The following is a 12,712-nucleotide window of genomic DNA, read 5'->3' as shown; positions in this document are numbered from 1 at the left end:
CACCACTAACTACGACCGATTTTGAGGTGAATATCGCATTATAATGATCCATAAAAGTGTGAAAGAATGAATTATACATACTATTAGGACTCATATCGGAAGACAAAAAGGGTAGCGCCTGAACTAAACTTAGCTTCATTCTTTCCACGCGGTCCGAGGTTACTGGTACAAAAGTTATTTGTTTTCTCATGGTATTTTTCCTTAATGCCTCAAATACCATTAATTGACCTAAGTGGTCTGATTCTAAATTGCTGATAACTTTTTTAGCAATAGGAAAAATATCTGTGAAAATATTATCTATTTATTCACAAAACTAAATTTTACCCCCGTGGCGTCATGCAGTGGCACGGCAAATGGATGCGCCGTTTGGCGTTCAAAAGGTTAAGGGGAGTAGAAAAAGGTGAGTCTTTATAATTTTCAACTTAAATAAAAATAATGATAAAGTATTGTAATTATTTCATTTCATTTTGTCCAAATAGTAAAAAAAAAACGATTAGTACAGTGGGTTTGACATTAATGATATCCGTGTCCCGTTTCCCGGTGCAAATTCTCTCTTTCCCTATATATTGGTTCTCTTCCCATGTCAACATGTTCATATTCTCCATATCCGTGGTGTCCATGTCCATGTCCAGCATGAACACCCAATCCGTTCTCGCGCATCCTCTTGTTTTGTTCGGCAATCAACTTCAAGCGCCAAAACTCGACCAATTGGTCGTAGTCACCGGTGCCGTCCCCCTTGTGATGCTTGTAGCTCCTCGGAAGAATAAGGACCTGTCCTCCCGGTCCACGCGTGTACCTCCTGCCACCTGACTTTAGGAATCTGTAGTCCAGAACCCAAATAGGTTCGTAATACGCAGGGCTATATGTGAACTTGATGATCCTGAAAGTAACAAAATGTTGAGAAGTATTGTAAAATTGTGTATTCGGATTTTGAATTATTGGGCTGGGTAGGTAGGTATTGGTTTGATTATTGCATTCCTTTCGCATCAACTGATTAGGCAATCCACGTAACTGTGCCTGCAAAATTAACTTGTGCAATTTGCACGCGTAGTATTATATTTTAGTGCAGTGGGTTAATTATTATACCTTATATTAACTTGAAATTAAGTACCTTATTTATTTGTCTTGGATAGCATGTCCAGAGTGCACTTAATCGCTTACCTTCTTATGCTTTTGGTAAAAAATTGTTACTACGTCTATACGTAAATATATAGTATAGGTATTTTATTAATAGGTAGGCAATTGAGATTGGAATAGGTACTTACTCATCTTGCTCAGCAATGTTAGCGTGTCCCTAAAAAATAAACAGATGTAATAAGTATAAAAAATCCGTGATAAAAAAATAATGCAAGGAAAACAAAAAATATGTAGCAATGATTTTAAATTTCAATATTTTTTTAATTATATAGATTATATTGTTAAATTGATTATAATTTCTGAAATTCCTTCTAAGTAAGATTTAGACTCATAGAATTTGAAACGACATTCAAAAATCAAAAGCAAGCATTAAACAATCAATATACTTAAAGGTACCTTTTCGTGAGAATTGGGAAGATTGCGAGCTATGATAGGGCCTTCACGATGGCTTTCAGGCCCGTCAAGCTTAGCCTTGAGGTAGAGAAGGTTGTTATTGTCGTGATGGTCATAGTCGTCGAGGTATTGACGGTTACGATGGATAGACTCCGCGTCTTTCATCACAGTCTGCTCGGCATCCTCAGACGGCTTCGCCTCCAGAGGCACCGATTTTGCCGCCGCTTCCGCGGGCTCTGCCTCTTCGGCCACCGCAGCTGATGCCAAGAGCGCCACTACTAGTAACTGAAAAAATTAAGGAGTATTTAAGTTCATTAAAAAAAAACCGCAGGCATATCCGAAACTTAAACTATCAAAACTGTTTGGTGTATAAAGTTGGTACGTAGGGTTATATGGACCATGTTATTTAAAGTTGAATGATCAGCCCTACACTTTTATTTTTAATTTGTGAAATTTTATGTTATTTCTACTCAGAATCAAGAGCTCTTTCTATTCTAATAGGAGAAAAAAAGTGTCCGAATATTATATTTCCATTCCGTTGCCATTTTTCATAGACTTTGTATAGCGGTCACGGAATGGAAAGATCGAAAATTGTATGGAAATTTTAGGATACTTTTTTCTCCTATTAGGATCAAAAGAGCTCATGATTCTGAGTAGAAATAGAAATAACATAAAAAATCCCAAATTTGAAAAAAAGTGTAGGGGACAATTTTAAATAAAATTATGATATTAAAAAAACATATTTTTTTTCAAATGTAGGATTTGTTTTTGCGTAGTTCCTGTGCAAATCTAAGTCAGGATAGATCAAATATTGTGGAAATAACTTGACAAAATATTTTAAGTTATTAAAAAATAATAGAACTTTAGTAATTGTCCTGATGTTTTTGATAACATTTATACTTTTGACAGGCTAATCCAGTATTCAAACAAAACTAGATAGGATAGTTATAACTATTATTTAAGGTCTGTTCCCTAGTCTTATATTCTATAATTAATTATGTTTATTATATTAACACATTATACAGGGTGTCTCTAGCCATTGGACAAAGCCGAAATGTACATATACATTAGGGTATTTAGAACCAGCATACAAAGTATCATTACAATCGGTGAAACGGTTACAAAGAAATTAACAACGATTTTTTTACTTTGGAGCAACCTGTATGTGTTAGTAGCTCCTGAGGTAATAAATAGTATGAAACCTTCTTCGACCGTTTTGATTATCTTTTTTATTTATGACATTAATAAGATTTTGACTTTTGACAAATGTCATCATTGCCGCACATTTTCAAACAAATTGTCAAAAGCACTGCCAATGATAAATACAGTATGTTTCTTTTTGTTGTCGATTTTTGGAAATAACTTTTGTTTGATAATTTATTTTTTTATCTTTTGTTCTAATTAAAAAATATTACCGAGCATTTCTGAGAAGTAACCCTACGTGGGATTTCAGGGTTTGTCCAATGGCTAAGGTCACGCTGTATAATTATTAACATAGTTCAAATTGGCCTACTCTACTGGTACCCGATTATAAAACACAATTAGGCTAAAACCGACTCGAAAGATTCTATTAAGTGCATTGCTACACGTAAAGCCCATATTAGAGTGTTAAAAAGGCGAACGTTTAATAAATAAGATAAGTAAGATAACACTTACTCACCTGCAACATGTTATTCAACTGACGGCGCTTAAACCAATGTGTGAATCTAATATAGCAGTACTGTTAATTGCCAATGATGTGGCCAATATCTCCGGATTACATCGATTGACGCATCCTTCAATATAATACATAAATAGGTTGATTTTATTCGTGATTTAATTTGATTAATTGACAGCATGCACGTAAGAGCGGTATTCAGATTTTACTATTGAGATTCAGATTTCAGTTTTATTTATTAGTTTATTACAGAACATATGATGGGTTATTCCCACTAAATTGTTACTGAGATTTTTTATTCTCAGTAGTTACTGCCAAAAGTTTGTCTGTTGAATACTAATAAAATACCTAAAATACCTGGATAAATATAGACTGCTTTAAAAATGTCGATAAGTGTTTTAGTAAACTGCTATGAAACTAACATATTTTTTTAAACAATTTTACCGGTACCTACAAGTTAGAAATTAAAATAATTAAGGAGATTTGCAATGAGTGTAGTCGCGGGTTAGTGGAATTGACGCGTGACCAGAGGGCTGGGCTGGGAGGGATTCATATCTAGCACAGCGAATCAGCATTGCCATACAAACGTGGCAATGCTGCCAGTCTTTTGGGCACGTTGTCAATAGACGGCGATTTGGGGCAGATTTTCTATTTATACGGGTGGGCCAAAAGGGTGTTGGCAGTTTGAAAATTGAATTAAAAAAAACTTCAAATCGTACAACATTTTTAATACTACTTTTAAAAACACAAGTTATGGAAATGTTATGACTCAAAATAATGTGTAGATTAGTGGCCCACCTGAGTTTCTTGGCACTCTTGAAGGCAAAGTCACAAATTCTGTTTTTATTTTTCGCAATATTCCCCTCGGGGATCTTGGCGATTTTTCGATTAGTAAAGTCCGTTCAGCCATTTTCACGTGATGCGCGTTCAAATAAACAGACAAAAATTCTAAAAACTGTTGGAACGTGTTCTGTTATCGATTCTAAGTATCCCCAGCCAACTATTTTTCAAATATCTTCCATGTACAGACTTTCGACCCTCTTCAGCTTTATTAATGTATATATATATATAGAATAGATATAGATAGATAGATTTTGCCTGTAAACATTAGGTAGCATATGACTTTTTTCCGTAATTATTCTATTCTTCTTTTTCTTCTATTCTAAAGAAGGGGGCTAAGAGTTGAGCCTTAATCACCCCTATCCTATAACTCTGGCTTCACTTATGTAACTAACACATCGTCAGGTGACAAGCAAAATTCACTAATTACTAAAAAAATATTAAACAAAAATCAACCTTATTTGGGTATTAATATGGTTTACTATGGCTATTAACTTGTGGTAGTAATGAGTGAGTTTTGCTCACGGTTTTGCTTGTCACCTGACGACATATCTATGACAAAACAATTAACTGACAAAAAGTCATATATTATTATTTATTATAAAATATTAATAGGAAATCAATTCATTTATTTATTTTCTTCTTTTCGTGTCGATGTCGAAACTGGCCTATAACCGCGAAAATCGAAGTTCGCAAATTGCGGGCATTTTTCTCTGTCACTCTAATTACGCCTTCATTGGAGTAAAAGAGAAAGATCCCCGCAATTTGCGAATTTCGGTTTTCGCGGTAGCGCCTCTGTGCGGGACCAGAAGGTAGCAACATTTATCGCCCTGTGTGTCGCATCACGGAGGTCTCATATCTGGCATGCGGGCTCGCTGGACAAGATAACATGTGCTCCATCGTTTGGGGAGCCGTAGTACACGGACATTTAATTTTAAATTACATTAATAAACATTAATAATTATAACCATTGTTTGAAATCATTACCTTCTGGCTAAAGTTAGGTTAGAACTGCGACCCTTACAGAACCTAATTGCTACCAGCAAAGTACCTAAGTTAGGTTAGGTTATAATTGCGAGTGGGCGGCAGGCTCGGGGACGCCTGTCGCCTACACGAGGGTCCCTGGGATGGCCAGTACGCCGACTTAACGGCGCACCTTTTTAAAGTGACAGAGGAATACTCCCTCCGAAGTCGAGTCCAAAGATCGGACAGCCGCTGGCGGGGTTTCGGAAGCATGCTCTCGGTCGTTTCCCGTGCCCCGCCTTATAGCCTTGAGGCGGCCAACAGAGGGGTTTTAGTGGGTAAACCTGGGGTCTCATTAGCCCACAACAGGGAGTCCCACATAACCATCCCGGCCCGTCCCCGCGCCGGGTGGTATGCGTAACGCATTTCCCCACTTAAAAAAAAAAAAAAAAAAGGTTATAATTGAGACCTTTGTAGAATTAAAAAGCTACCAGAAAAGTAGGTTAGGTTAGAACTGCGACCCTTGCAGAAACGAACTGCTACAAGAAAAGTGACTTAATTTACGTTAGAACTGCAACCCTTACAGAACCGAGCTGCTACCAGAATAGGTAGGCTAAGCTAAGTTAAAACTGCAACCTTCATAAAAATTGTCAAGGTGTAACATAACCTGTTAAGGTTATGAATTGGACTTGGATTAGTTATGGATCTGATCTGTCAGTGTCAAAGTGACGTTTTTGGTTGAAGAAATGTAACTTTTAAGACTGACAGATCAGATCCATAACTAATCCAGATGTTGTAACGTTATCATAACCATTTATGCAACAATAACATTTATGAAAACTGTCATCAGTCAGTGATATTATACTTATCACTATTTATTAAGTAGGTAGGTACATATTATACATACATATATAATAAAGTATTAAAATATTAAATAATAGATACTAGTCCAAAACAACTGCCTAGGTACCAAAAATCATAAGCTTTCGGCTTATTTTTAATTCTCCGCCATTTCGTCTAAAAATAAGGGTAGTTTTTTTTATAAGGCATATAATCTAATAAAAATAATGGTTGTCTGTAAAGCCGGTTTACGGACAATAATTTTGCGTGATAACGTCATAAGAAAACATTGCCATTACATTACGTAACGTTACCATGGAGATCTGTCCACAACGTGACACTTTTTCGTGCATGCTACCGGTGTTCATCGATTTATAAGACGTAATCACGTCAAAAAAAAAACAGATTAAATAGTTAAATGTAAGAACAAATCGATGTTAGTTAATTTTGCATCAAATTTGATGTTGTTTTAATGTTGGCTGCATACTACACTATGCATGAGGGTTAAAAAAGATTATGTATACTGTTTATTATAGTAAAGACCATTTGTAGGAAGCATTTCTTTATTTGCATTTACCATTATTGTCGCTTTACAATAATTATTCCCTATTGTGCGATAAGTATGCTTCATTTGAACGTTGAATACCTAGTTCGTTATATTTCTCTTATTTATCAAACTAGCATTCATTCTTCAAGGCAGCGCATCTTACAGAAATTACCTATCTAACTCTCATTCTTTGCGATCCTATTGCGTTTTACTTTCTTATTGTGGTCACGGTGGTACCGAGGATGACGGGCATGTTCAGGGACGATGATAGGTTTGTGCATACGTTGGAGCTGAACGTGAGGCTCATATCTTTTGTCGGACCTCTCCTCAATTCGTATAGGTCTGTGTTTTTCTGGATATTTATGATTCTCTTTAAAATCGTGATGAGGTACCCTAAATGGACGCATCAACATGGGCAGAAGATCCTTATGTTCAAGTTCTTCATGGCTGTGGTGTTCGTTCCAGCTATTAACATCGTTATGACCTCTGTGTGCCTTGTGACCATAGTATTCTTTGTGACCGTATTGTTTTTCTCGACCATGTACTTCTCGGTCGCGTTGTTCTTCTCGGCCACGTTGTTCTTCGCGGCCTCGTTGTTCGTCACGACTGTGATGATCTGAACGACGATTTTGTTCTTCCTCACGTTCTTCGTTCTTCATTGGTTTTTCGTGGCCATGATGTTCATTGTGAATAGGATGATAAATGTTTGAGTAGTTTTCGATGTGAACTGGTTTACGGGGCTCCTCTTCCTCTTGGGTGGGAGCTTCTTGGCCAGAATCACCGGCGGTTTCTTCTATGCGATGCTCTTCTTCGTGGTGTTCCTCCGGTTCAACAGGAACTGCCTCATTATGTTTCTCATATTCTTCGTGATGTTTTCGCAGTTTTTTATTAACGTAGTACTCTATATGTATTGGCGTTTGTGGTTTATGGTGCGTAGGCTCGGGGCGTTCTTCTTCACGCTCTTCCACAACAGCTTCTGGCGGTTTTTCTACTACAACCGGTTCAGCTTCCTCTATTTTCCTTTCGGGCTCTTCGTCCACGATTTCTATCACTGGTTTAATAATTTCTATACGAGGCTCCTCTACACGCGGTTCTTCTGCACGAATCTCAATACGAGGCTCCTCTCGATGTTCGTGTTGTTCTGAGTAGTGGACGTCAGCGTGAAATCTGTTGAAGTAAAAAGATCTGTTTTAACAAGATAAGTAAAAGAGTCTGGAGCACTTGCTCAGTATAGCATTATATTTAAAAAAATAATAGTTTTACGGACATTTTAATCAAGTAAGTATCCGAATCCGCGCCGACACTGATAAATACAAAAATAGTGATTAAAACTTACGAACCCTTTATGCTTGTCGGAGTGGTACTTGACAGTACGTGTCTTACCATCTGGCTGCAGGAGCCAGTACTCGCCCCTCACTTCATCCCCATGTCTATGCTCATGTTGACCTTTGTGATCATGGGTGTGGGGGTCATTCACCTTGTAAGAGAATTCATATGACGGATACGCCCAAGCCTGAAAGGTAAAAAAGTCATTTTCAATGAGCAACGGAGACTATTTTGATTTAATTCAATGACGGTGACCTAAAAAAATTCGTGAAAAGAATTGATACTGCTGTACACAGGTTTCCTCTTACAAGAAGGTTTGGGTTATAGCCCCCACGCTACTTATAGTTACGATGTGAGTTGGGGATTTCACACACACCTAGAGGACCTATTACGGGTTTTTAGGACAAAAGTGTAAAAGTCTCTAATGTTCAGCAACACACATGTGAAACAAACACACACATCATACGTATTTTTAAGAGTAGTATCTCTATTTTTCACCGTTTTCAGTTTGTCGAGTAGACTATATTGAGAACTTTTCTTACAAGGCATGAATAAAAGGAAAATCCAATTAGCCCCAGTTTGCTTTTAGCACGTCACCACCTAGGTAACTAAAGTTTAATGGCATTATTCATAAACGTACTACTAGAGTCTGGCTAGCCAAAAATTGTTGACAGATATTTCGTTCTTGTATCACCAATTGTCTATGATTTGAAAAAAAAGCTAAAAGTCAGTTGACAATTTATGTCATTCATTCAATTTGTTTGCGGTTTATAAGGGGTTTATTTTAAGTAATATTAATAATGTCTATACTGAGTGAGGTTCGCAAACTATTATTTAAGTTCGTAAATAATTACGACAATGTGCGAAGTCGACGTGTAGCGTTATATAACGAAAAACTGCAATGTTTACAACTTCTAAGCAAATGTAAACAAATTAGAAGGTTAGTGCTCTATAAATATTTTGATACTTAGCATTTAGCATATTTGGCATAGTACTTGTGTATTTTTTTGGTGATGCATTAATATTACGGTATGATCGAGCTAGGTCTTATTTACACTACATTTCATTTTTCGCCTTGTTACAATGGTATATGGTGAGAAAGTGTTAACATATGTGTTTATCGTTCGTTGACTGTACTTCACATAGTGGTAGAAATTATGTGAGCCGGCTTTGAGTGCACGTCAACGTATATTTAACTTATATCCTTAGGTACCTTACGTGTGCACAGAAAATCAAAAATCTTTTCTAGTATCAAAACTATAATTCCTACTACACAAAGTGTGACCAGCCCAAGATTTTTTGAATTTCCCGCCAAACATTTGGGTAAAATTTCAGTAGCCAGACTCTAGCCACAAATAGCTAATTGTTGTTTGTCCTAGTCTGTCATTTTGACGTACGTATTCGGCAGAAAAGGATAAAAGACAAATTAGCTAAAAGAGGCTTGTAAAGGTTTATGAACAATTAAATTTATTATCACACGTGACTCTTACGTACGTATCCCTCATGATGCTCTGGCGACTGAGCTCCGATATGACCGAGCTCACCGTGATGTCCGCGATGAATAAACTCCTGTTTGATGTTTATCTCCGAGGTGGCGTGGCCCTGGGCATAAAGCGCAAGGCCCAGCACAATCACACCATGCGCCTGCACAAAAATACCTACATTATCTGTCACAGTTCGGATTTTTTGTGCGAAAATGTGACTAATATATATATCATTTGGGTTCTAATTATAAAATTATGGGTTTTTATGAACGTTTTGTGCTTGTGTTTTTTTGAAGCCACAATAAAATTACTCTTATGTCCTCAAGAGTACTGACAACTTATCACAATACATTCTTTGATATGATCAATAAACCAAAAGCAACTGAAAGATCTATTTTATAAGAACCTAAATAATTATGTTTTACGATGCGTTTCTAAATGAATGTAATTATAATTCAAAAAGTAAAATAAAGAATTGTCTCCACTCATATATTAAAAATCACACTTTTGCACCAAAAAATCCGATGTTTGAAATTATCACTATTGATTATCACTTTTTGAAATTTATACTTTCAAGTCGTTTTGAAATTGTTAATGATACTTTCATAATTATGAATTAATTTAAGATGTTACCTTCCAAAACATAATTGTGTTTTACTCAAAGAGTAAAACGAAATTGATAACGATTATGATGATTCTCTACCTATTTATACACTATTTTGCTATTGATGTTAAATTGACGGTTTCCTTCGTTCGCTCATTTTTTGAGTGCTCTTATGATTGATAATTCGCCTGTTACACGCCTTTGAAGGGAAGCTGCGTCTTTATGTAACTGTTTTTTAGCTCTGCAGTTATCAATTTAAGGGTATTATGCGGGAAGTATAAAATATTGTTCGGAAATCCGTAATTTGAGCTGGTAGCAGAAGTGATTGGGCGTGGCCGCATCGTGTCTCGGCTCATCCTGTGATTGGAGAACAATTATCTACTAATGGTTAAAGTAGGTATGTAACTAATATATAGGCTCATTCGAAGGTACATTTTGATATGAAAATAATGTCATTTTGTTATCAAAGACGTACATTTCGCTTGTACTTGTTCGCACATGTATTGGTGAGGGCGAGACGCATGAATGATAACAAAATGAAATAAATTTTCACATCAAAATGTAAGTTCGAATAGGCCTCATGATTAGAAGTCTTTGTAAAACAGACTGATAAGACCTCCAATGCAGGGGCCCATTTCTCGAACGATATTAGTCTAATATTATTAGTCCACGAACTGTCAAATCGTATGGGTTGTCATGACATGACAACACACTAATAATATTAGACTAATATTATTAGTTCACGAACTGTCAAATCGTATGGGTTGCCATGACAACACGCAAATAATATTAGACTAATACCGTTCGAGAAATGGGCCCCAGGTTAACATTATGTGTAGGCACGGGATATATTGCACGGGATACGGTTCTGTATCTTTTGTATTTATTTATAAAACTTTACGGGCCTGATTCAGTTAAATTATGTTTTATCTCTTTCTTACAAATACATAAGTCAAAATGACGGATAAAGACAAACGATTATTAGCTAATTGAGGTTTGTAGCGCGACTAGCGCGTTTATGAATAAGGGGGTATAAGTATTTAAAGTACCAATAAAGTAGATAATAAATACGAGTAGTTTGACAAATACCTGCTTGTGATCCAGTGAGTTACCGATGTAGCGAATAATCAGCCGTATAATAGTTATTTGTTTTACAAGGGGGCAAAATTGAGTCGCTTAACTTCAAATTCGGGTAAATCCATCTGTCAGATTATGCGATTTTGGTATTAAGAAAAGGCAATAGGGTAGATATTTGCTGAGAGGGTCGAATGGATTTACCCGGGTTTGAAGTTAAGTGACACAATTGTTGTTTAACCGCTCGTGCTAATATTGAAACCCGAGCAAGCGAAAGATTCCAAAATTGAACCACTCGCTAGGCTCGTGGGATCGAAAAATGGAATCTTGAGCGTTGCGAGGGTTTTAAAGCACGAGGGTTAAACAAAATTTGCCCCCGAGTGAAACAAAAAAGTTTTCACCACACCAACCCGAAGCAAATATTAAACAAAATCAAATCAAATCCAAATGAATGTTATTAAATATTTATCATCCAAAATCATCATTTAAAAGTCAATTCTACCAGCAAACATAAGAAAACAACTCAAAATTTGCATTTGATTACTTTGCCTCACATGTGAATAAAATGCAACTTTGCTACTATCAGTTTTTGAAGTGCAAAGTAAGCCTTTCCGAGCTGGTGTGGTGAAAAAAAACCGGACAAGTGCGAGTCGGACTCGCCCACCGAGGGTTCCGTACTTTTTAGTATTTGTTGTTATACCGGCAACAGAAATACATCATCTGTGAAAATTTCAACTGCCTAGCTCTCACGGTTCATGAGATACAGCCTGGTGACAGACGGACGGACGGATGGACGGACGGACGGACAGCGGAGTTTTAGTAATAGGGTCCCGTTTTTACCCTTTGGGTACAGAACCCTAAAAAAACAACTATACTTTTACCGCAAGAAATATTGCAAAGTACTGACTAGTTGGCATTAATATTTTTCATATCTCATGCTCTGAAAGTGGGTCGTTGTTGTTCTAAAAGGTGCGCAGAAAGTGATACGTTTATGCTCTAGCGCAGAAAAGTAGTGTACTCCTCTGCGTCCCCGTCCCACGAACAACTGGGTGGAAACAAAATGGAAAAATAGTGTCTTTATTTCCTCGCTTGGAACAATTGGTAACTGTTTAATTTTACTAATCCCACGTTGATCCTTTTTTTTATAAAAAATGATGTAAGTAAATTGTTAAAAACAATTTTTTCTTGTTTCTTTCGTTGAATTCTATTTACTCGATTTCGTAAGGCGGGAACCAACAGGAATACACCAAAAATATTTTTTTAAACCTTACACTTGCGTAAATTAGCAAAGGCAAAATCTTATACAGCCACAGTTAAACCTTTGTACGATATTAAATTGGTTTTTAAAGTTATTTAGCACTATATTCATGAAAATAAAATAAAATACAAGATAAAAATTTTGTTATATTATTAATGAAATAGTTATTTAATATTTAAAATACTTTTATTATGTTATTACGTGGTGCGGTGCACCAAGGTCGCGGTGCGGTCCGGTAGCCTGTTGCGGCTTTTAGAACGAAAAAGTATAAAATTAAAAAGTAAGAGGCAATCCCGCTGATTTTCATACTATAATGTACAAACCATTTTAAAATTACTGCAGTTTGTTAAAAAATGTGTATTTTCGTAAATATTGCAATCTAAATGATTTTCGCTAGGGGTTATTAATCTTTACACTTGTAAAGTCTCCGATTGCAAGTAAGTCCTAATGAAAAAAATCATGGCCGTAGGTCTATTAGGTACTTCAATTGCTGATTTTCCGAAATTGCCTTGTCTTGTTTGGTTTCCTCGCATTCGATATGAAAAGTAGAGTGTTTAACTCGGGTGAAAGGCACCATTTCCGTCTCGGA

At 36.4% G+C, this 12,712-nt stretch overlaps 1 protein-coding gene across 1 annotated transcript; it reads right to left on the bottom strand.

Annotated features, from left to right (window-relative positions):
* Positions 1-489: 489 nt before the first annotated feature.
* On the bottom strand, positions 490-3,299 carry LOC134794009 (uncharacterized). Its single transcript, XM_063765714.1, has 4 exons — positions 3,191-3,299; positions 1,534-1,815; positions 1,266-1,294; positions 490-880 (listed from the first exon to the last, which is right to left on the bottom strand). The coding sequence occupies exons 1-4, from the start codon at positions 3,197-3,199 to the stop codon at positions 514-516; spliced, it is 687 nt and encodes a 228-aa protein (XP_063621784.1). The 5' UTR covers positions 3,200-3,299; the 3' UTR covers positions 490-513.
* Positions 3,300-12,712: the final 9,413 nt, after the last annotated feature.

This window comes from Cydia splendana, chromosome 9 (genome assembly GCF_910591565.1).
Source record: "Cydia splendana chromosome 9, ilCydSple1.2, whole genome shotgun sequence".
Classification (NCBI taxonomy): domain Eukaryota; kingdom Metazoa; phylum Arthropoda; class Insecta; order Lepidoptera; family Tortricidae; genus Cydia; species Cydia splendana.
This window is presented reverse-complemented; position numbering and strand designations above follow the sequence as displayed.

What these genes read in the sequence shown, in the direction of transcription:
- LOC134794009 (XM_063765714.1), bottom strand. An exon ending in TTCCCAATTCTCACGAAAAG is followed by an intron (nt 1,295 to 1,533) that starts GTACCTTTAAGT and finishes TTTATTTTTTAG; the next exon opens with GGACACGCTAACATTGCTGA. An exon ending in AACATTGCTGAGCAAGATGA is followed by an intron (nt 881 to 1,265) that starts GTAAGTACCTAT and finishes TGTTACTTTCAG; the next exon opens with GATCATCAAGTTCACATATA.